The sequence below is a fragment of the Cryptomeria japonica genome, chromosome 11, assembly GCF_030272615.1.
Source record: "Cryptomeria japonica chromosome 11, Sugi_1.0, whole genome shotgun sequence".
Taxonomy (NCBI): domain Eukaryota; kingdom Viridiplantae; phylum Streptophyta; class Pinopsida; order Cupressales; family Cupressaceae; genus Cryptomeria; species Cryptomeria japonica.
This window is the reverse complement of record NC_081415.1, coordinates 255948431-255971292: the sequence shown is the minus strand read 5'-3', so window position 1 is coordinate 255971292 and position 22862 is coordinate 255948431. Positions and strand designations below refer to the sequence as shown.

The window sequence follows — 22862 nt, the reverse complement described above, 5'->3', positions numbered from 1 at the left end:
TTTCATTGCACCATCATGTGGAGATCCATAAATGAAAGTTATAAAATAATTTTGCAGTCTGGATCATAGGAATCCAGATTTAGAAACTGCTTTGCCTGATATTGAAATCTGTTTAATGCAATATATTTGGTCACTTAAATAAGATGCAAAAAAAATTTGTTTGTAAACCATCAAAGAAATACTACCAAGGAAAAATAACCATCCAAGAACCAAAAACAGGGCATAAATGGAGTAACAATGCTTTAAAATAAGATTGATGCATCTGAAATATGCATCAGAGAATTCAGGGCAAGACATAATGGGAGTGATGAATTTATGCTTATAGCTATCCAGAAATATGATGCATGCTCTTACCGTATACAATCCTTTCAGATATTGCTGAAAAAAATCACTAGCTTTAGGTCGAGCATTCTGTTCAGCCAACCTGTAACAAACTGCCTTATCAGCCAGACTTGACTTTGAAATTTTGAATTCCAATAAAGATATTTATCAATCAATTCAATTGCCAGTTTTAAATTACTGAATACAACTTAACCTGAAGAATATAGGATCTCCAATTAATTTGAGTGAGTCAAGGTGTTCTTGGAATTCGTTTGCAGAAGCATCTTCACCATCAGTGTATAACCAATCTTGAGCCTGTAAAAGGAAATAGGTTTGTAAGAGTGGTTATACTGAAAGCATTAGATAAGAAAGATAAAACCTATCCAAGATTGAGCTCCTCCATTAAGAATACCAGTAAGAGAACTTGCCTCATCAAGTTTGCCCTTGAATGATTCACGTTGCTCTTCAGTTGAAACTTTCTCAATATTCTCAGACAAATCCAACTGTTGCATGAAATATTTGAGGATATCAATTCCAATGCAAGATGGAAATCAATGATCAAAGAGCATTCAGAGAAGCAGATCAAAAATTCCTACGTCCCATTAAGATACCATGCAAGATGGAAATCAATGATCTTACCAACGTTATTTTAGATAGTTGTGGAGATAGTACGAACTATGAAGGTCTAACTATATTGTACCAAAAGCAATATGATATAATGATAAAAACAAAAAAATAATCATTTGAACCATCAAAAAATGTCAAATGAGAAACAACATGATTGTCATGGATATTAACCGTCCCAACTGATCTACAAGCATAATACAAGGCTGAAATTCACCAAGGAAAGAAAGATAAATGGGATAAAAATACTAAAGCATGAAAAAAATTTGGGATGCAAACTAATCAATTCTTCCAGAAAGAATTGGCTTGCAAGAAAAGTGCTAATTAGCATTAAAAATGTTAAGCTATTAACTATAAAAGCAATCAATCTGGCATCCAATCTAAACTACAAGGCTTGTATTCTTGCCAGCAAAAGAATGTTCCCGAAAAAGTTCAAAAGCTATCAAAACATGCTTTTCCAAAATAATCCATCTAAATTGAGCATGTGCAAAGAGAATGTTCCTTGTCACAGGCTATATTCCACATCCCCCAAAACGGACCTTTTCTTTGGTTGAATACACATATTCCTCCAGTGTATTTTTAAGCTCAGATGTTCTTTTACGCTCTGCATCTTTGCGATTCAGATCAGCAAGCCTAATACCAGCTTCAGCAAATGATTCTTTAGAAAGGGACCTTCCAGGCCTGTCTGTAACATCTATTAACTGCATTTGGAAACTTAATCTAGTGAAAAACTTTTCAAAAATCAATATTCAATACAAGCAACTATACACCAAAATGTGTGACATCTGCTAGTAATTATTTAAAGCTAATAGAGCTTGACAACAAAACTGGATCTCCAGACCACTGACCTTGAGTGGAACCCTGAAGGTTCTTTTCCTCAATTTCTTTTCGGTGGTGGGCTTTGCATCTTCAGTTACCTTTTCTGGATTTGTACTTACAGTATTATTCTCAATTCCTTCACCATTCAAGTTGGCTTCTCCATTTTCAGTAGAGCTATCTGGACTTGGAATCGATTCAGTTGATGCATTTGATAATATTGAGGTCAAATTTTCTACTGTTAGATTCTTCACAGGAACTTCAATCCATTCTGAAATCTCAATGACAACCTCAGCGCGATCAAATGACACCACACCACTTCTGCTCAAGGAGAAGTGTAAGTTTGTCTTTATGGGGGAAGAGAGGTTACGAGATGAATATCTGATAAGAATTTCCCATCAATTAGTACAATAAAAATCTTCAGTCATCACAAAAGCTTATATAGTCTAAGATATGTTGATTAAGTAGTCTGAGATGTATGGATTAAGAAACATTCCTGAGTAAAAAATAAAGACAAAAATAAATTTCAATACAGCCTAAGAAATGAAGACTTCATGCACATCCCTTCTTACTTTGCAAAGGTGTCAGTTAAGCCTGAAACTTGGTATGTTGCTATTTTTTCATCAGAAACACCTGGAGGTAGTATATCAGATGGATCATATAGAAGTGAAACTTCAAAGTCCTTGTTATAAGTCACCGACTTGTATACCTGGAACATAATATATTTTCTACAGATATGAGGGCAATTGGAAGCTAAGTAATAAAATGTTCAGCAACTGCAGTTGAAGTCAGAAAAACAAAAGAAAAGGCCAAGAATTAACACCCACTATAGCTGGCATACTTACCTTACTAGGAGTTTTCTTTAGCCGTGGGATAAGCACTTGTTGATTATTCTCCTCGTTATCAATGTTCAATTCCAGTACAAAGCCATACATTGCACCATCAACCATACCAAGCTTGCGCATCAGTTTGATTCCATCACTCACATTTGCAGCATGAAGTGCTGCTCCAAGTACAACAGCTTCATCAGCATCAAGATGCTTATCTAAGTTTTTTCTCCCAAGGAAATCTTGTAGCATGACCTGTAAAAGAAGCAATGTGGATTTAACTATTTTGCAGATTTCATACTCTGTCTTTATCACATGATTTGTAAAATTTCTTGCAAAGAAATAAAGTAGCATTTTTTCTTTTACTTCGTCAAACCCTGAATCATATTAAAAATTTACACCATATTGTGCATGCAGACTTTGAAAAGTAGTCTGTCTATAAGCTATCAGGTAGTGATCTGTCTAGCAAGATATCAGATACTTTCGAACTTCTCTCAGGTAATTTTTTTAACCTTATTTTTTCCAGCTTTTTCTAATTTCTTTTTACATTTCTAAATTTGTTTTGCATTTAGAAACATCATTTTACACTCGCATTTGAATTAATCTACGCCATCTAGGGTTCTGCATTTATGACATTTGTTTCTTTTTCTTTTCAAATCCAGGCTCTCCATTTTTTATCAATTCTAGGGTTTATAAAAATTATATTTTTATATTTACTTTTAAATGCTAAAATGTGCAATTCATATTGAGTACCATCAGCAAGTGGATGCTAAAGCATAGGAAACAACAATGCCTCTCAGAAGCATAGCATAGCTAGGCTGATTCAAGTATCAGTCATTTCCAACTATTCTGGATTGAAAATGATTGGAGGCATCAATCACCTCAAATGCCATCTTGCAAAAATTGCTAGCTGCAATGTAAATTGTGTCTTAACAAATTAATCCCAAAAAATCCAATCAATAATAATTTTCATTTGTGTCATTCTCTGCAATCGTGGTTTAGTTTTTTCTGTTCTATGTTTGCTCTATCATTTTCAATATGACCATCCACCAATTCAAACTAGCTTGCCCAATGACGATGCCTGCTTGTTTGTGCTACTTACTACCCGCTGTGGTGGAGTTTCTTTTACATTAATAGACGGCCAACAACTAACAGAAAATTTTCATGATGTAATTTTTGTTTTTCATAGCTTGCATTGACATTGCTCATTAGTCATGGTGTTTGCTAATCTAGCTCAAATAACTAGCCAATGAAGCATATCAGTAAATTAGGGGCAAACACTATAAGTGACTGACCAGTAATCAAATCTACACGAGTTATAACAGTTATTTAAGCCAGTTTAAACACTTGGTGAATAAGAAAGCAACTTTCGTTACAAATGTCCACAAAATTCGATCCACAGTGAATTTGTGCCACATTTAAAAGCTGTATAGCCGATGGAAGCTGATTATTGAGCAACTTCTAAAGGATTAGTTTAAACATTTATTTAGACTTGTACTTATCTTTTCTTTTGCCATCAAATTTTCCAGCAGCCGAATAACTGTCATTAAAAAATTGCCTGGTGAGCAAAATCGACTATCTAATTCAAACCCTAGTTCATGTTTAAATAAATTACCTACACTACCTGCCGGGCAGGATCAACCATCTAATTTAAATCCTCACTCCTGTTTAAACAACTTGCCTATATGTGTACATTTATAAGGAAACTGCACCCTAAACCAGAAATTTGTGTGACTAAGTGTTAGCCTATTGAAACCCTAGTGCCAAATAATATCGAAAGTAGGAGGAATTTGTATAAAACTGACGAGGTTCAAAGCCTAAGCAAGAACAAAAAAAGCATATCAACACCTATCAACCATTTTGCACAAGAAAAAGACGAGCAAAGCGTTGCATTTTTTTAAGCCAATGTTATTTTAATAAAGCATTCACTAAAGAATGCTAAAAATTGCCAGACATGTTAAATGCAGGTTCATTCCCAGGAGTTTGCAAACATGCAAGGTGCAGACTCATCCAAGGGGGAATCTAAGATTCTAAACCCTTATTCAATTTTATATAATCCACTTCAAAAAAAAATCAATGCTTATCGCAGACAATTCTGGCAGCTGATATAGTTGCCGGCATCAAACAATTTTATAGTATCCATCAATTTCCCATAACTGAATTGTCCATGGGCAAAAGCCCACAATAGAAGCCTATTGGTTAATCAAGCCACATATCTTTACAAGACATTCTGCTTTTGAAGTTTGTTATTGTTGAATATCCAGGAAACTGAGAGGGGGGATGAATCAGTTGACAACTTAAATTTTTCTTTTAATTCTTTCACACATTAGTTCTCGATATATAACACCGATTAAAGTGACACCGGTTAAGGTGAATTTTACAAAAAGGTGGCTCACTGCCAAAATCCTCACTGTAGGTGGGCTCACTGTTGAAGGAAGAAGAAAGAAAAGAGAATCCACCACTGAAACATGAACTGCAATTCCATAACTGCTTCCAATGCCTCTCAACAACACACTTTGCATATCAACTTTTCTTTTCAGTCTCATACATCTTCCATATCTCAACACAAACAGATCATCTTCTTATATATACTGTCTCCTGGAAACATAATCTTCTAAGTCAGCCAAACAAAGATTCGAAATAGATCATCACTAAACATTTCGGTGGTGGAAAGGAATGAGAAGTAGACCATACCACATTGCACTTCATTGGTCAAATCAACATGTTACATCCATCACAAATATCGGACCCAAATCATGACTCATACGCTACACAAATGTCGTTGCACATTCTCCAATTCCGGATTGAACCGGACCCAAAATAGCACTACCCAACTTCGATTAATAAGAATGAAATCAAGATACTCATTAATACAATCAACCAATACCATATCTGATAAATAGAGAAATCCGGATTACCACCAACACAAACAAATAGCACTGAATATCAACTGTAGCACATCTTCCGAAGCACCAACACTCCGAGAACACCTCTTCCAGATCACCAACCTTAAGGAACCAATCCCAAAAAAGTATGTTGACATCAATGACAACCATCAACATCACATTTGCAATTGCTCTAACCTCTCCATATACATCCCAAGAAAGAAAGGGGTAAAGCAAAACTTCTTCCTTTGCATAGAATTTGGTCAAACTTCACACTAAATATGTAGGACATTCTTCCAAAACTCATCACTCAATGACTTGTCATCAAGTACCTCAGTCTCGTCAAGTTGGTGTCTCTGGTTGGTTTCAAAGCAAAGCTTTCACAAAAAACCTCTCAAGTTGAAACCCATTAAATATGGGCTTCACACTATTCTCCAAGCAATCAGCCTCAATGGTAACTTGGCATTCATGATGTTATCAGCTCTGGCTGGCTCATGTTATCCCAGTCATCTTAATTTTCCCCCACCAACATCCTTTTTTGCATCTACTCAATAATATTTTTGTAAGATTTAAAAATATTAACAGTTAGTTCCAAGGTAAAACCTTAATGGCTTTTATCAAAATACATAATTATTAATCATTAAATACTTCATTATATGAGAACATATAATTACTTGTCATTGATACTTTAGTTTTATATAGAAATACACAACTACCCATCACATCATGTGGCTCCCACCCCATATTTCAATTACCATTGGTTGACAATACATTTCTCATTGTTTGGACACCCCATCGGTGGGCAGCAAACCACAACTGATCTGATCAGCCATAAAGATTTTCCATGGACATAAGAGTGGATCTCCCAAGACCACTTTCAAGTAAATGTTGGGAATCACTTTGTCATGCAAGGAAGAAACCATGAATAACTTTAATGGGTTGTTTATATATTTTTGATACAGCTATTCAGTTTTTGTAATACTGTCCTTATCCAGCCAGCACACAACTTCATTCTTATACATCTATTTCATCATTGCTAATGAAGAGTGTAATGCAACCACATTTGAATGACAATATCCTATGTTTGTCTTTGCTGTTTGTGTGTTTTCCTTTTAAGTTTATGTTGTGTGTCAGAGGAATTTATCATTTATATCTTATCCGAACATATAAAAATAGAACCTCTTAAGCCACCCAAGCAATTAATGGTTTCCATTACAAGAGGCCAATTGGACGGTCCCTTTCTATCATAATTTTGCATTAACTTTGACTGGTAATGGAGTTTATTTTAAAATTCGGTTACTACAATATTTCCTTCTTAATTGGAATTTCATTAAAAAATTATTAAAATATATATATATATATATGTAATATAATTATAAAATATAAATAAATGAGCAAAGGGCATGAAATAGAGATTTCTGAATTTCAGTTGGTCATTGTATGAATGAACCTAAAGAGTTCAGTCTTAAGGACATTCAGATATATTTATCAGAATTGCTTCTGCAATAATATGTTATCCAGTAAATAATATATATTATTCCATTATATTTTCTAACGATTAATTTCAAGACATTATATCCTGATATATCAAGTCATTGCTGCAGTTAATATTAATACAGTAGCATCAATTGGTGCATTATGCTTTATGTTGCCAGCCGTACAGGAACGCCCAAGTTTAGAGGGGACAACTTCTGACAATTTAGTCTTAAGGACATTCGGATATATTTATCAGAATTGCTTCTGCAATAATATGTTATCCAGTAAATTCCATTATATTTTATAACGATTAATTTCAAGACATTATATCCTGATATATCAAGTCATTGCTGCAGTTAATATTAATACAGTAGCATAAATTGGTGCATTATGCTTTATGTTGCCAGCCCTACAGGAACGCCCAAGTTTAGAGGGGACAACTTCTGACAATTTCTGACACAAATCTATTTGTCTGGCTTTTCCTCTAACTACCGTACAAGTTCTAAAGAGAAAATATCACTATGTCGTGCCTTGCCAAGTTAATCACAGCCTTATTGTGATCGCTAAGATAATTTAGGCATTTCAATCAAGTTGAATTAAAAAACATTGGCAACAATAATTAAAGACATGAAATTAAAATTAAAAAGGGACTCGAACCCAGCGATCAAGGGTAGAGGGTTACACCCTTCAAAAGGAAACATTTGGGGAAGGCTGTGACTCCCTCAATGATAAGGTATAAAAGGGAAATTAACTCATTTGAAATGGAGCATCAATTGAGCAACAAAATGGGAAATAAGCATCTGATCTATAATGAGAAAATAAGAAAAAAGTAAGAGATCAGATCTGACAATTTATAAGATATCAATACTCAGCAGTCTGTCTGGTTATTGCAGTTTGGTATGAATTTTCCGCGCAAACATAATAAGTGCTGTAATAATATTTTATTATTTATATATCTATTTCTGCATATTCATGATTAACCATATACTGCTGATGTGATTGCTCATACATGTCATAATAATATAAATCTGATTAGGGATACTCTGCAGTTAATTTATTTCATTTAAAGTGTATATCTTCATATGTTCTGATTCTTTCAGCCATGATAGAGGAAGCGAGGATTACAAGTTGGGGGAACGGTGTTGGGGTCATCTTCTAGGCATGCCACCTCATGGTGTTGGCAATTTGGAGTAATTGATTATGTGTTGCATTGATGTTCTGTCATTGATGTCAACACTAGCTGCTTTGGCTGTTTACCGGTATCCGATTGGTCCCGGTAGGATGATTGGTTTCTAGTTGGTAAGATCATGTTAATCCGGTATACTCCGGTATGCTTTGGCTTATGGAATTGGCTTAGATCTGTTATTCATGCTATTCAAATATATGTTCATCCAGTTGGTTCGGGATTTGATGATCCAAAAGCTATCACTTGTTCTAGTACGCCTTTTGGTTACTGGTAAGGGTTTCACCGGCGTAGCTTTGTTGAAGATCCTTTGATATTATGCCTAAGTGGTGTTGGTGCAGCTTCTAGTAGGTTATCAGGATACTAATGGTTATCATGTTTGTGTTCTAGTTGTTCATGGTGTTTCGTTTGGCTTATGGCGACCTATTATAGGTCCGGTGGTTATTCTGCTAGGTTATGGACCGATTTATGTAACGTGTGGGTTGATGCTCCCAATGCATTACCGGTTGGATTCATTGATTGGATTATGTTGTTTCGGTCTTAGGCCGACTTGGTTGATCATTAGATTGCGGGTTTAAGTTATGAATTTATTGCATTATCTTTTAGGTGGCCAACCTAATTGTTTAGGTCCCGGGTTGGTATAAATATGATGTAAGATCTCTTTGTAGATCAATGAGATCATGTATGGTATGGGTTATGGGATTATCTCTATGCGAACAATGTTGTAATCATTCACGCAGAGGATTTGGCCAATCATAGGTGATCGAGTTGGGTTTGTAGAAGAGGTTTAAGGCCTCCGGTAATGAGCTTAACCGGAACTGTACTCAGGCATGGGAGATGCTATACTTGCAGTTCAATCTTCATTCCGGATTGTTGTCCGATGTTTTCTGTAGTCAATGAGACTCCTTTTGTGATGAGCAATGTGCTCTAGGTTGTTGGCCTTCCTACATGTGCAAGCCCCTTATTGTAATATTTATTCATCTATTCAATGGATAGATATTATGGGTCTCCAATCCTACCGTGGTTTTCCACGTATAAATTTGTGGTGTTATGATGTTCATCTTTATGGTTGCATTGTTGCTTATTGTTATATGCTTTAATGTTTACCAGTTGCTGAGTTGTTGTATTAATAAGGTTAAATTTCTCCATTCTGGTGGAACACCGATTCACCCCCCCTCTCAATGTTCTTGGATCCCAACAATTGGTATTAGAACCTGGTGCCTCGAGTAAGTCTAACAGCTTGGGGAAGATCCTGTTTCCGGAATCTATGGAGATAAGTTTAAGGAAGGAACTTCGAGTAGCACTTGAAGACTATGATGCTGAAAGATTGAGGAACATGAAAATGCAAGTTGAGTTGAGATCTATGAAGGAATTCATTTTTACTCTGCAGGATAGGTTGTCATCTGCCCAAGCTAAAAGGAAAGAACTTTTACAAAATCAGGATGATGAAGAGAAGGATGCCCTTAAGGAACAATGTCAAACGCTGAGTCAGGAGAATATTGTCATGAAGAATGAAATGCAAGCCCTAACTATGAGGATGTCAAAGGAGATTGAACACCGGAAGAAGAATGAAGAAAATCTTATTATATCTCTGAAAAACAGATCTGAGGAATGCATCCGGTTGGTTCATGGAAATGATGTGTTGCGAACTGAATTGGTGCAATCACAGAACAATGAGCAAGAATTGGAAAGAACGGTAACAGTCCTAAGAGATGATTTGACTATTGCAAATGAATACAAAGATAAGTTCAAGGTTAGTTCTGCTAAGCTTGATGAATTATTGAAGGATCAAAGGGACACTGGAGACACTAGAGGTCTTGGATTTGAGCATGGAGAAAGCTCTGATACTGCAAATCTGGATAACACATCCAGTCAGAAGGTCAACCGGAATCATAGGTAACCGGTAAGGCAACCCAATGCACATAAATTTAATGGTAGATACTTTGTTTGCAATATATTTGGTCATATGGCAAGACATTGTAGAAATAGAGCAAATCAGAATAATAATGCAATTCCCAGTAAATGTTCAAATTGCAATAGGTATGGTCATAGGACAAAAGATTGTAGAATAAATGTGAAATGTCATGCATGTGGAAAGTTTGGACATATGGCTAATCAATGCAGGTCAAGGAATGGTCAAGGTTACAGTAAAGCAATTCAGAAGAACAATGTCACTTGTTATGCATGCAACAAAGTAGGACATATTGTTAAATTTTGCAGAAGCAAGAACCTACCAACAGAAAGTGATAAATCTAATGAGAAGAGAAAGCAGAAGGTTGATGACACTCGGAAGGAGCATGAGAAGAAGTGGGTTATGAAGTCTGAGGCTCAACCGACAAAATCAATTGCCCCAGATGTTCATTTGGCTGAAGGATATACCCCATTTACACAACCGGCAGGGCAGAATGTTCCTGCACCGGCTAGAAACTCATCCGGTAACTAAGTCATTCGCCTTAGGGGGGGCAAATTGATGACAAATCTTGCATTGCGCCTGGTAGTAGTCTGAAAGCCTATTTCAGATTTTGGAAGTCAATATGAAGGTTAACCGAAAAAGATTTGTTGGATCTTGGATCTTAGATCTAGTTTAGTTTACCGATAAGTCACTTTATGAGTTATGGTTTGGTCATACATCTACAGTTAAGTATTTCAGAATCTCTGGTAGTGAATTGGAAGTTTGATCCTAGACGTGAAGAAGGAATATTTCTTGATTGTTCTAATGAAAGCGAAGCATATAGATGTTATAACAAGAGATTGCAGAGAATAGTGGAGAGTGTTGATGATATAGCGTCGATAAAAATCCTACAGGCTAACTTAGCAAGATCAAATGTGTTAATGGCCTATTGGCCTTACACATTTGATGAATCTATCAACTTATATTAATCCTTTAATATCTTTATTAAGTCACATATGCATTATCAGGTTTAATGATTAAACATATTGCTATTGGTGAAGCTGAGGATGTTGTTGCTGCTACTAAGTGTACACAAGTTCTATGGATGAAGCATATGTTAAAGGATATAAAGTTGGATTGTAATGTACCAATAGTTATTCATTGTAATAACTTTGTTGCTATTGACATATCAAACAATCCGGTATTTCTATCAAGTATAGTTTTATGGAGTAGGTGGAAGAAAATGAAGTCAGATTGGTTTGAGGAATCATTTGATCATTTGAGAGACAGGTTGACGTTTTCTACCCCTCCGGTAGAGAACTGATTGATGCTATTTGACATCAGTCCAGTATGCATTATCAGAGCTATCATTCATTCTGGATTGATGTGGTGAAGCTACTACTCAGGGGAAGTAGTCAGTCGTGTGGTTCAGAGGAGTTACGATTTTTCTTTGATGTTTATGTCATATTTATGGCATTGATGTCAAAGGGGGAGAGATATTCATGTGAAAAACTTAAAGAGTTAAATACATTAGGGGGAGAGATACTTATGTGTAAAACAACGCTTAACAGAGATATCAATCTAAGGGATTATTGGCACAAGGAGGAGGAACAGAATTTCAAATTGGTTGTATCCCATTGGTGGGGAGTTTGGTTCAGGTCTATGGATGGTTAATTGGTACAGAGATATTTGGTTCAGAACCTCATTGTCATATCATGTTGTCGGAGATTGTTGGTTGTCTTCCATTGGGGGAGACTTGTTTGGCATTTCTTGGCACTTGGATGTTTTTCACATCTAGTGTTGCCATCAATGCCAAAGGGGGAGATTGTTGGCAATTTGGAGGACTTGATTATGTGTTGCATTGATGTTTTGTCATTGATGTCAACACTAGCTGCTTTGGTTGTTTACCGGTATCCGGTTGGTCCTGGTAGGATGATTGGTTTTTTGGTTGGTAAGATCATGTTGATCCGGTATGCTTTGGCTTGTGGAATTGGCTTAAATCTATTATTCATGCTATTCAGATATATGTTCATTCAGTCGGTTCGGAATTTGATGATCCGGAAGCTATCACTTGTTCTAGTAAGCCTTTTGGTTACCGGTAAGGGTTTCACCGGCAGAGCTTTGTTGAAGATCCTTTGATATTATGCATAAGTGGTGTTGGTGTGGCTTCTAGTAGGTTATCAGGGTGTTGATGGTTATCATGTTTGTGTTCCAGTTGTTTGTGGTGCTTCATTTGGCTTATGGCGACCTATTATAGGTCCGGTAGTTATTCTGCTAGGTTATGGACCGGTTTATGTAACATGTGGGTTGATTCTCCCAATGCATTACCGGTGGGATTCATTGATTGGATTATGTTGTTTCGGTCTTAGGCCGACTTGGTTGATCATTAGATTGCGGGTTTAAGTTATGAATTTATTGTATTATCTTTTAGGTGGTCGACCTAATTGTTTAAGTCCCAAGTTGGTATAAATATGATGTAGGATCTCTTTGTAGATCAATGAGATCATATATGGTATGGGTTATGGGATTATCTCTATGCGAACAATGTTGTAATCATTCATGCAGAGGATTTGGTCGATCATAGGTGATCGAGTTGGGTTTGTGGAAGAGGTTTAAGGCCTCCGGTAATGAGCTTAACCAGAACTGTACTCAGGCATGGGAGATGCTATACTTGCAGTTCAATCTTCATTCTGGATTGTTGTCCGATGTTTTCTGTAGTCGGTGAGACTCCTTTTGTGATGAGCAGTGTGCTCTACGTTGTTGGCCTTCCTGCATGTGCAATCCCCTTATTGTAATATTTATTCATCTAATCAGTGGATAGATATTGTGGGTCTCCAATCCCACCATGGTTTTTTCTCTTTGAGGTTTTCCACGTATAAATTTGTGGTGTTATGGTGTTCATCTTTGTGGTTGCATTGTTGCTTATTGTTATATGCTTTTATGTTTATCGGTTGTTGAGTTGTATTAATAAGGTTAAATTTCTCCATTCCGGTAGAACACTGATTCACCCCCCCCCCCCTTCAGTGTTCTTGGATCCCAACACATGGTATATGACCGGGGAGTCCCATTGGGCCAAAGGGATACAAAGGGTACTTACTGCCTTTGGGCTTAGAACGGATTAACTTCCAAGGCATCCCATTGTGAATGCTCCTAATGCTCTCTGTCATGGTAAATGAATGCATTAAGAATGTTCAATCATGGAAGTAGGATAGATGTGGCAAGATTGAGGGAACGGTTATAGGACACCTCAGTACGTATAGCACATCATGTGGATGGCACGAGCCACATGAAGCCAAGGGAGGGATAAGGTCCACCCTTAGGCCTAGGGTGGAAAATCTCTACAGCACCCTATTGAGTCACCCTATCTTAGCTCTTCTACGGTTGAGCCTTCTCAAACTGATTTGAGAAATCTTGTGATGTTATGTGTTTGATGATTTCTAATTAAAAGATCTATTTTATGAATTATGATTGTAAATGATTCCAGGGTCTCAATCAAAGTCAAAGGTATCCTTACCCCTACTTTGCTTTTAATTAAAAATTGTGATCTAGGGCAAAAATTTGGGTATTTATAATGTGGGGACATTACAATTACAATCATAGGGACATGACACTATCCTAGAAAATGTAACTTGCAACAGAAATCACATAACCTGCCAAAAGTGTCAAAAAGAAAAGAAAGGAAAAGATTTTCTTTGAAGTCAACCTAAAATATTACCATTAAAATATCATTTAGCTCCATAGTCTAATGTGTTAGGGAACGATATAATCACACTTATATGGTCACAAAAGAAATGGTGGCAATTTCGAGGCCCATAATTTAATCATAAGACAGTGGTAGCAAATTCAAGTCTTATTAAAATAAGGGCTTTTTTAATGTATGAACAAATGCATTTATTTTGTCTTCCTACAAGATACAAAGAATGAAATACTGATAAATCTTTTTGTATGTTAATATTTTTAATGTTCATAGGATATAGCATTAAACCTGAAGCTTTGGTGTGCGAGTTGCTCCACCTATCAGCTCTACAGCATAAAGATCCTCCACCTTCAAGCCAGAATTCTTAATAACTTCTTTGAGAGGCACAAGTGCTTCCTCCCAAAGATCTCCACATAGCTCTTCAAATTTCTGTCGGCTTATGGTGCTCCTGAGAGACATTGTTGCAAGTGCATTACAAAATGCCTGAGATTTTTCATGAATAACAATAAACAAAAAATTGCATTCACCTGCTTTGATTTCTTCAGTCTCCTTGAAATTAAAACATTAAAGCCAACAAAAAAGAAAAGACATATTACCACCATGCTTCATTGCAGCAACCATCATTTAATAGTTGAGTAAGGCATTTGATCAGAAAATTTGAAGGCAAGAAATGTTAATCACAGATGGCATAACATAAATCAAAACAGCACTACCATGGAAAGTGAAAAATAAAGGAATTGGCTAACAGATGAAAGCTGCAAAGCTAAGTGAAACCAACAACCACAAGATTAGAAACAACAATGACAGATGATAAGGTAAAGAAGGCAGAGGCCATCTCACTCTAAGTGAACTCTTGAATCATGGTTGGAGTTGATTTTACTACAGCAGATGTAAGCTCTGAATTTCATTTATTCCTACAGCTACACTGGATCATTATTAACTTAACTGAATCCAGGAGCATTAAAGGATCTGCCACTCTTACTTGAATCCAAGTATATTGATGTTCTTGGTAACAGTAATCAAAGTAAGTTACAGGATACTACCCGCCCTTGGCACCTAAATAGCTATCATGTCTCTTGTGTAGAAACATTGTGGTTCTCCTTGAAAGAGTGTCCAAATGCAGGGACAATAGCATATGTTAGGGACCAGTTGTAAACAGTTCTGGTGTAAATTTTTGCCAGATGGCTATTTTTCATTAAAACTTGAATAATAAAATGTGCCAATTGAAAAAAGGTCCAAGAAAATATTTGCCAAGTTCTTATATAAAATGTACATAGTTATTATACCCTCCAGAATATTGATGTAGTCATGAACAAAACACTTTCTTTTACTTAGGTAGTTAATCTAAAATCCTAGTTAATAAAATCTAAAATCCTAAGTAATAAATATCAGTTATACCTATTTCTTCTTTTAAATCAATAAGAAATTAGAAAAGGGCTACTGTGCAAGCAAGCAAAAAAAAATGCTAAACACGTGATCTAGCCAATCTGACTCGAGTGATGTAATATGGGCAATAGAATCATTTTTAGAGGTAAGTCAGCAATATTAGAAATTGGAAATTCCTCCTCGGTGAGTTGTGGGATAGGGGGATGAAACAACAAGGGAGTAAGTAGAGAGTAAGATAGACTCCTTCCAAGAAGCTTATTATTGTAAAGTTCGTCATTGTCCTTATGTTAGTTTTAGCTTTTGAATTTAGATTCATTGTTTATGGTTTGTGTTTATTGTGAACTTCTTGCAGAAGATATAATCCTGCTTGCTTTTAAGCACGTAACATGTGATTTTCCAGTATCTCACATGGTACATTTTCTTCCTAAGGAAAGTCTATAATACAGATTTTTGAAGTAGAAATATGATAACCATTCTAAATTTATAAAATATTATCAATAGACTCAATACTCAATATGCACTCATAATTCAGAATTTCAATTCATTCACATTGTCAATGTGCATATCATAATAGATATTAAAGAAATAACATACAAAATGCCCAAAGCCTGCACTGCTGCCATATTGTTTCACTGTCAATTGCGATATGGAAATCAGAATAGTACTAAGTAAATACTAAAAAGCAAAGTATAATATTTATTATTTAATTTATTTTCTATTTATAAATTTTAAAATTTATAATATGAATTAATTTTAAAATTTATAATATGAATTAATTTAAATTATAAATATTTGATATGAATTAATAAATTTATATGTTGCCTTTTAATTTTTGATAGAGGGTCCATGTTAGAAAAATATAGATAGTCGTATTTTGATTTCATAACTATTCAAAATCAATAATAAAAAAATTGATAGTCGTTTTTTAAATTTTTTCAATATAGAGGGCCCATGTTAGAAAAATATAGATAGTCGTATTTTCAATAATTTTTTATATCTATTTTGAAAAATTTGAATTGATAGAGGGCCCATGTTAGAAAAATTTAAAAAAAATTGAAAATAAGACCTTTTTTTTATTTTTTTAATATTTTTCCATAGCCCTAGATGTGGGGGACGTCTAGCTGTCCCCGGGATGGCTGGGACGTCCCCCACAGCTAGGGAAGCCGTCCCCTCGTTTCAGGGACGTCCCCTCAAAATTCTGACAATTTGGGAACGGGGGGGTTGTCCCCTGACCATCCCCAAGTCCCCGAAACGTCCCTGGGACTGGGATGGGGGTTTTCAGGTAGGGAACGCGTACCCGGGTTTTTTAGTGTTCAATCTATTCATTCATTTCATTTTCAAGATTTTGATCACCCAATTATCTTAGCCTTCATAGATTTTTTCTATATCCAAAAAATTTTAGAACCTAAAAGTGTGGAAGACTCTAACTAAAGAGTATGAATCCAAAATAGGTGAGTGCTAGACAGGTTATAAAACACGAAGTTGACCCTAATGGGGACTGAAACTGGACACCAAGGCTGGAGATTTAAGATGGCCATCATCCGAAGCAGAAAATGGGAAAACAGATGCATCATTGATCGCTAGTAAAGGACCAATACAGGGTAATAATGTTCACAGCAGAATAAACTGGCCAAAGGTAAACCAGCTAAATAATCCTAGGAGGATTCAGGGTACTCCTGCAAGAGCCTCTCCAAACATTAATGGATGATAATTCTCCCAAGGTAGAGAAAACTGGCAATTTACCCTAATCCATGTATACTGTATTGTAAGCATGGAGATCTGTGTCCCTCTACATTTAGGAAATATTAAAACACGCCTACTGAAGATGATAAATGTGTCAGAATAAGTTATATAACAGGGCTCTCTCACTGAAGCACACAGCACAAAATAAAAACAAGATGGAAACAATGTTACTTCGTACTCAATTTTATAATTCAATTAAGAACAACGGAGCAACAGAAATGTGTAAAGTGCAGTGAGTGAGAACCTTCCTACATCCTAACAATAAAGCATAATCCCACTCTATTGCGAGGTATTTTAAGTTTTCACAAACAAAGAGATGAAGACATGCAAGTGCAAGAAGACATGCTTCAGTTGTTCACATCTGAAAGGTTCTCTGTCAGACACAGTTGTGGACAAGCTGTTACAAGTGCTACACATTGTTGCAGATATGCAACAGGCTGCTACAGGTACACTCCATAAGAATATTCCCTATGTCCTATAGGAGTATAGGTATGGACTCTAGCAGAGGAAAGGCAGCTATCTCCCTATTCTAACCACTAGATTTTATAATTTGGAACTTAGTTAACTATAATTTTTAAATTAATTGCTAATTAGATATATTGTTATATATTGATATATATAATTAATATTAAATATTATAACTATATCATCTTTTTTAAGAATAAGTTAGTCCGGGTTTCTATTGCAGCCCAACCCTTGAAATTGTGAGGATTTGATCACAAGACCCACATCACACAAAATTTCTTTGCAGTGATACCCTTTTTAATAACGCACTATCAACAAGAGATACAACTACACTTACAATGCCCTCTACAACTTGAATGCTCTTCCTCACTCATCTCCTCCTATCGGGCATTAATTCCTCCTCATCAATCCACTATCTCTTTCTACCCTCCAACGTGCTCTTCTAGTTGGAACACTTTCCAACTCTCTCCTCCTGCAAGGCATCCACTCTTCCTCCATCATGAATGCAATTACCTTCATCATCTTATAGCTTGAACGCCTAAGTTCCTGCTCCTCGAACTTAAATGCTATCACCTCTAGCATGCTCCTTCAGCTTAAATGCATGTCACTTGCTGAACTACCACTTCAACTCTCCTACTAACACTAAGATGAAACTTGGGGAGATTTGAACCTTGGTCTCCAACATGAGCTTAAACTACCCCTACCACTTGACCACACTCCTTTGACTTATAACTAGATTACTCTTATATAGTGTCTTATATCATACATAGTAATCAGCAGGTTACAATTACATATTTACAAACTGCAATTAATATAATTATTTAAATTTTATTAATTATTATGGATCACGGATTTTGATCCAAAACATCGAGGGAACAAAATCACATGGTCAAAACCAGAAACTATGCAAAATAATCATTATATAATTAATTTTTTAAAGTTATTCTTTTATAGATTTAAGTGTGTTCTATAGTGGTCCTCTCTTGAAAGTAAAAGAGATATACATAACCAAGTTAAATGTTAATTCCTAACAAAATCTTGGATTAACTCCAAGCAATCCTCCTTAACAAAAGACAACTTAAAACAAGACCCTGTTGATGTGATAAACACCATATGGACCGGACAGCGGTGATCCCAATGATCAGATCAAGGATGATCCCACATGAAGAGCCATCGGGTGAAACCACCCCATCTATAGATAGTTTGGGGTACTAGGGCCACCTCCGGCATATCCACTTACTTTCCACCCACACAGGGTGGGGGGCGTGTGTGGGGCAGCTTAGGCACCTCAAACACAGAATAAAATACCAAAGTATTTTACCCTTTCTTGAACAAAATCACCTCAGATGCTAAATATCTGATCACCTAAGACAATTCCAAGGTTTCTAATATCAGTTCTTGACATGTGGGTAACTCAATGGCGAATGAAATTTTGTTGTTTGCACAAAGGGACTCACACAATTGTTCTTGAAGACTCAAACTTATCGTGAATGGAAGTAGGTTTGCCGATGATTTCAAATGACTTGTGATTTTGCAAATGAGCTCTTGGTCTATTTCTAACAAAGATTTTCAAATACATTGCAAAAGAGGAGGGGTTTAGAAGTTCTATTCTAATCCCATCTAACCTAGAATACAAGAGATAGTGAATGATTCAATGAAATTCCACTAGGCTAGGTATTATCATCAAAGAACAACTCTACACAAGCTTAGTGCAATCATCTAAGGTAATTGATAGATGTTCAAATTCATGCTAACAACACCAACACCATCAATTCGATGCATATCAATGAGCAACCACAAATTGAAGATACGTTCAAATTTAATTCCAGTTGACCACAAAAGGAGCCCTTGATCTATTTCTAACAAAGATTTTCAAATAAATTGCAAATGAGCTCTTGATCTATTTCTAACAAAGATTTTCAAATAAATTGCAAAAGAGGAGGGGTTTAGAAGTTCTATTCTAATCCTATCTAACCTAGAATGCAAGAGATAGTGAATGATTCAATGAAATTCCACTAGGCTAGGTATTATCATCAAAGAACAACTCTACACAAGCTTAGTGCAATCATCTAGGGTAATTGATAGATGTTCAAATTCATACTAACAACACCAAACTTCAATGATTAAATTCAATCTAGCAGCATATAGGCGACAATTCTCAAAAATCTCTCTTACAAATGAGAGGAATGGGGTTTATATAGTCTCAAACTGAAATGAATGGCCAAGATTCATTTAGAATCAAGGACCGAGATCATGCCAACATTGCCATAATTAGGGTTTACATCAAAAGTGAAATCATAGGGAGGTCCAAGGGGATGACGCGTAGTCATCAAGCAAGGAATCTTCTAAAAGATTTCGGCCTGCATCCCTCTCTCTAACTACATACTCAACGAATCTAGCTAAGACTGAGTTGAGTTCCTCCATTGTAACATTTGGTAGACCTTCTTGCTGCAAATCAATCACATCCAAGGCATTTGAGTAAGCATCGAAAATGATTTCCCAATCCAGTATAAGCTTCTATAAGTTGTTGATATGAATCATGAGAGAAACCAACTCATCTAATTGATTCTTCCTTATGTATTCCAACTACTTGAAGTAAATAAACTTCATCTTCTACTTTAACTCTTCCAAATTCAAACTATTGATCCTTCCATCTCCATGCACTCTTGCTTTGCATGATCATACACTGACTTCCTCATGGCCAAAGAACAATACCAACCATGGAAATCGTAAACATTACCTTCCTGAATAACTCCCTCCTAGATCAATGTAGAAGTAGGAATCATTCACATTAGTGTTGAGTTGTTCTCTGAAGACAATACCTAGCCTAGTTGAATTTCATTAAATCATTCACTATCTCTTGCATTCTAGGTTTAAGATAGGATTAGAACTTCTAAACCCTTCCTCTTTTGCATTTTATTTGAAATTTTTTGTTAGATTAGATCGAGTGCTCCAATTGCAAAATCTTAAGTCATTTGAAATCAACGGCAAACCTACTCCATTGATGATAAACTAGAGTTTTCAAGAACAATTACATAAGTCCCTTTGTGAAAATAGCAATTCAAATCAAACCATTGAGTTACCCACATGTCAAGTACTGACCGTAGAAACCTTGGAATCCTCTTAGTTGATCAAATATTTAGCATTTGAGGTGATTTTGTTTAAAAGAGGGTAAAATACTTTGGTATTTTATTTTGTGTTAGAATTGCCTAAAAAACACATCAACAAGTAGAAATATCAAATCCTTGTACTCCTTTTTGAAGTCCAAATATATAAGTCTCTTAGGTAACTTAAAGTGGTGACGCCTTGTCTCAAGGACCCACTCGTTATTGATAACTATCAAACATGACTCCGATCCCTTTTCAAATTTAGCTTGGGCATCCTCCTTGGTTCTTTCTTGCATGTCCTGATATCTAGGGATTCCAAATGCCTCCCCAATTGACTCTTCAGCTAGGTATGCAAGCACCAACCCTTTAAGTGTTTTGATTGTTCTTGTTTGTGGATCATAGTGCCTTGCACACTCAACCATTTGTTCATTACACCATATAGGTGGTGAAAAACCAGTTGTGTGGTAAATTCCACTCTTCATGATGTATGATGCTTCGTTCCATACAATCTCCACTTCATCCTCTTCCTATCTAGGTACTCTATGTTTGTATCTCCAATTTTCTTCCATCTGAAAGATATTTTTGACTCCAAGTAGCATCATTCTTGTACATTAGTCAATTGAATCTTCCTCACAGCTATCCCTGCTTTAGACATAGCACCTTTACGAAGCTGGAAGTCAATAGCATGTAAAATAACTCTAATAGTTGATTTCAGAATTACCCTAAGCTCTGACTTTCTAATACTTTTCAAACTTATGAGCTCATTAAAATCAGAAATTAAACAATATGTGATACGGATTCTAAAAAATGTGGGAATTTCGATCAAAATAAGACATCTCGCCTTCCAAAAACCTGAATTTCAGACTTGGAATGAGTCTGATTATGATTACTTAAGCCTGAATACACCTCTCTATACTCAGAAAATGAAGTGTCTTGATGTCAAAATGTTATCTCAGGTCTGATTTTCGGAGTATAAGGTCTGAAACACCTCTGCAAACTGAACTTCAATGGCTGGAAACTCTCATAATCATGGCGCCACACCTATACATGAAGCAATTTCACCCAATCAGCTGAAAGTCACCACGTTTTGGGCATAGACAATGGCTGGAAACAACGCTTTGTCTCTAGGAGGTGGCTGGAAATAACATGTTTCACATCTGGTAATGGCGTCTTGGACCAGCAATGGCGTCTCTTTCAATGTTACAAACCTCTCTAACAAAGGCGATCTTGGTGCCTTGGGCACAAAATCACACCTCTCCAATGATAGCACCTTTAATCTTCCCTATTCCAGCCGCCCAAACATCACATCAGCCACTTAATAATAATAAAATAGTTGCTGGGCTATGTCCTGTTGTGACGTTTTCACACATCACCCCATTGCAAATGGGGACCCCCTATTTTTTAGGCCCTCTTGGTCTTTTGGCTTTTGTTCTTTGGGTCTTTTTGCAGCAATCTCGTCAGTCTCCTCCACCTCTGCAAGTGAGTGGGTTCAATTTGATCAAGTCTGCTTTTCATTTGAGCAATTTTGGCTAAGTCTAGGGCTTGCTTTGACTGTTTTAGGGGTTTCCATCAGAGTTTTCGAAAAACTGAACATAAAACTGGAATCAGGACCTTTCAAGGAACCTCCCAATGAAATTTGAGTGAATTCTGAGCAGCTTTCTATTTTTAGAAAGTTCCTATTTTTTTTAGGGATAGAAAGTTGCTATTTTTTAGGGATTTCACTACCTCCCGAAATGTCTTCATTTAACCAAAATCAAACTTACTATTTTTAGTAATTTCTATTTTTAGTAAGTTTCTATTTTTAGAAAGTGTCCATGTGTCCTGTTTTGCTCTAATGATGACAGTTCGAAAAAGTTTCTATTTTTGGAAAGTCTACTTGTGGCAAGTCCTTGCAGGCAGACGATGAAGATTGAACATTCACGATCATTCCTAAATCCGGAAAGTTGAAAAAGCGGGCTACTAGTCAAGAAAATGACTAAGTGTGGGCTCACCTTCCAGAAGTGGAAAACCTGAAAAATGTCCCAAGTATGGCATAATTCACTTCATCCAGAAATGATCAAGTTTGAAAAGTCAAGGACGTCTTGAAAAACTCCAAATTCCTTGCCTGGATGAAACCCACACCCAAATCTGGAGAAGGGCGCCGAATAGGGTTGCTTGTGGAAAAGTTAAAATTTGTGAATTCCTTCTCAAGTCCAAATAGCGCCCAAGAAGAAGTCATGGCACCAAAATAAGGGCCTCAAGGAAAATGAACAAGGCATGAAATTCCACAGTCAAGGCAAAATAGTGCCCATACCTGGAATAGGGCACTAAAATCTCATGCTCATGAAAAATGCTCAACAAAGGGAATTCCATCTCTAGGTCCAAATTCCGCCCTAGAAGCGAGTAGGGTTCTAAAACTCCATTGTCATGGAAAGTCAATGAAAATCAAAATTCCATGACTC

General features: G+C 36.2%; 1 protein-coding gene across 1 annotated transcript in view; it reads right to left on the bottom strand.

The window, feature by feature from the left end:
• The window catches only part of LOC131069681 (heat shock 70 kDa protein 17), a 51183-nt gene that overhangs the window by 4649 nt on the left and 23672 nt on the right, over positions 1-22862 (bottom strand). Inside the window, exons 3-10 of the mRNA XM_058005195.2 lie at positions 14009-14168; positions 2607-2843; positions 2334-2470; positions 1794-2142; positions 1485-1646; positions 750-824; positions 536-636; positions 355-424 (exon numbers count right to left, since the gene is read on the bottom strand). Coding sequence (XP_057861178.2) covers positions 355-424; positions 536-636; positions 750-824; positions 1485-1646; positions 1794-2142; positions 2334-2470; positions 2607-2843; positions 14009-14168 — 1291 coding nt within the window. The remainder of the gene's footprint in view (positions 1-354; positions 425-535; positions 637-749; positions 825-1484; positions 1647-1793; positions 2143-2333; positions 2471-2606; positions 2844-14008; positions 14169-22862) is intronic.